Raw genomic sequence first — 1,797 nt, forward strand, 5'->3', positions numbered from 1 at the left:
GGTCTTTGCCATGCAATCTTGACTGTTCAAAGAGGAAAATAGAAGCTTTTAGTTAGTTTCTGGTTGCATGAAATGGCTGATTTTTAAGAATTTGAAAAGTCTGTATTTCTAGGTAAGTTACACAGTGAGGAGTATATATATTGATACATACGAAACTTCTTGGTCCTTCTTGAATTTTAGTATCTTTTCAGTCCAAAAACTAAGCCGCAGTAAAAATGTTTTTCCTTGCATTTTAAATCCCGGAACTGAAGGTACTGAGGAATGTTTGAAGTAGCTGGGAAATGTCTTATTGCACCAGTGGTGACTGACTGACCCCGCTGTTTTCCACTGAGCTGGGTGAGATGCTGGGACTGTGCTCTGTTGTGCTCCCACTTGAACTTGGGGTCAAGGGTTCATGTCCTTCAGAATTCTCCAGCATTTCCTGAATGAGAGGTGACATTGATCCAGGAATTTCCATTTTCAAGGTAATTACACGTTCTGCACCTTTAGCACTGATGCTACGGAGATCTGTGATTTTCATTAAGATCTTTGGAAACATGTGAGGCTTGTTGGGTCGTCTTTTTCTGATGTAAATTTTTAGCGCTTCCAGCAATGGTTCTTGTAGTTTATCTACCTTTGTTGGTTCCTCAAGGTCCTGGCGGTCTCCACAGATTAAGCAGATGGCATTGAGAAGGCCTGTTTCTGTGTCATCCATTTCCAAAGGCAGGAGCTAATTGGCAAAGGTGAACACAAGATCAGGCAGAGGGCCAAATCCAGCATTGTGCATCTGAGTTCGATTTAGGGTAAGGCCATCTGAAAATGTCATGGTGTCTTGTTCTGGGGTATACCTGGTGCAAATTCTAAGAATCAGGATGTCCAGGCAGGCAGCCTTCAGCAGGGTGATTTGGTCTGCAATGGTCAAGCCGGTGAAGCCTGGTAGGCGTTTTGCAAACTCCACGATTTTAATAATGCACTTGGTGGCCAGTTCACTGAATTTGTCCCAGAGACCCAGGTCCAGTCGAACTCGATGGTCAGCACTGGAATTCGTGGTGTATTTATCCAGCTGGCAGAGTGAGGGGAAGGTTTCCTGGTGAGCTTTTCGGATCTTCTCTGTGAGATCGTCCAGCTCTGCAGTCATCTCATAGCTCTCTGTACATTCCTGCTTCAAAGGCTCCTTCTTCTTCTTGTTTCTGTCATTACTGACAGATTCTTTGGACATTCCCACTTCAAAGCACTTCTGGAGTCGACAGTACTGGCATCGATTCCTGGTGACTTTATTAATAACACAGTTCTTATCTCGGTGACAAGTGTAAATCATGTTCTTCTGAATACTTCTGCGGAAAAAGCCCTTACAGCCCTCACAGGCGCTGACCCCATAGTGGTACCCTGATGATTTGTCCTGGCAGACGAAGCAGAGCTTGTACACCCGAGGCGGGGGAGTGGAGATGGAAGGCTCGGGACCAGTTCCTCAGAGCTGGTGCTCTGGGTTTCGATCGCTTTTCATTTGAAATTGTCCTTCTCCAAACCTCAGATCAGAGATACTTCATCGCTCTGTCAAAATCGGCCTTCTCTCTCCTTTTCCTGAGCTGGTTCGCTCCATCAGATGCTGTGGGAGGCCTGGGCCTCTTGGAATCAATGTGCCTCCATTGGTTTTAAAAAATTTTTTCTCAGCTTCCCTTCTGTGCTGATAGGTGGGGTTGTCTGAAGTTTGATGTTAGCTCAAGTCCAGTGGGTTCCAGATCCTTTGAGTGGGTGAGCTGATAGCAAGACACCCTCACACCCTCTTTCAGTCTTCCCACCTATTGTAGCTGGCCCCTT

General features: G+C 45.7%; 1 protein-coding gene across 1 annotated transcript; it reads right to left on the bottom strand.

Annotated features, from left to right (window-relative positions):
- Positions 1 to 215: 215 nt before the first annotated feature.
- Positions 216 to 1,452, bottom strand: LOC306670126 (retinoic acid receptor beta-like). Its single transcript, XM_079154655.1, is given in 2 exon segments — positions 216 to 709; positions 713 to 1,452. Coding segments are annotated over 2 exon segments (1,008 nt in total). The 5' UTR covers positions 1,298 to 1,452; the 3' UTR covers positions 216 to 286.
- Between the last annotated feature and the right edge of the window lie 345 nt (positions 1,453 to 1,797).

Source organism: Sciurus vulgaris (genome assembly GCF_902686455.1).
Source record: "Sciurus vulgaris genome assembly, chromosome: 9".
In the NCBI taxonomy this organism is placed as follows: Eukaryota; Metazoa; Chordata; class Mammalia; order Rodentia; family Sciuridae; genus Sciurus; species Sciurus vulgaris.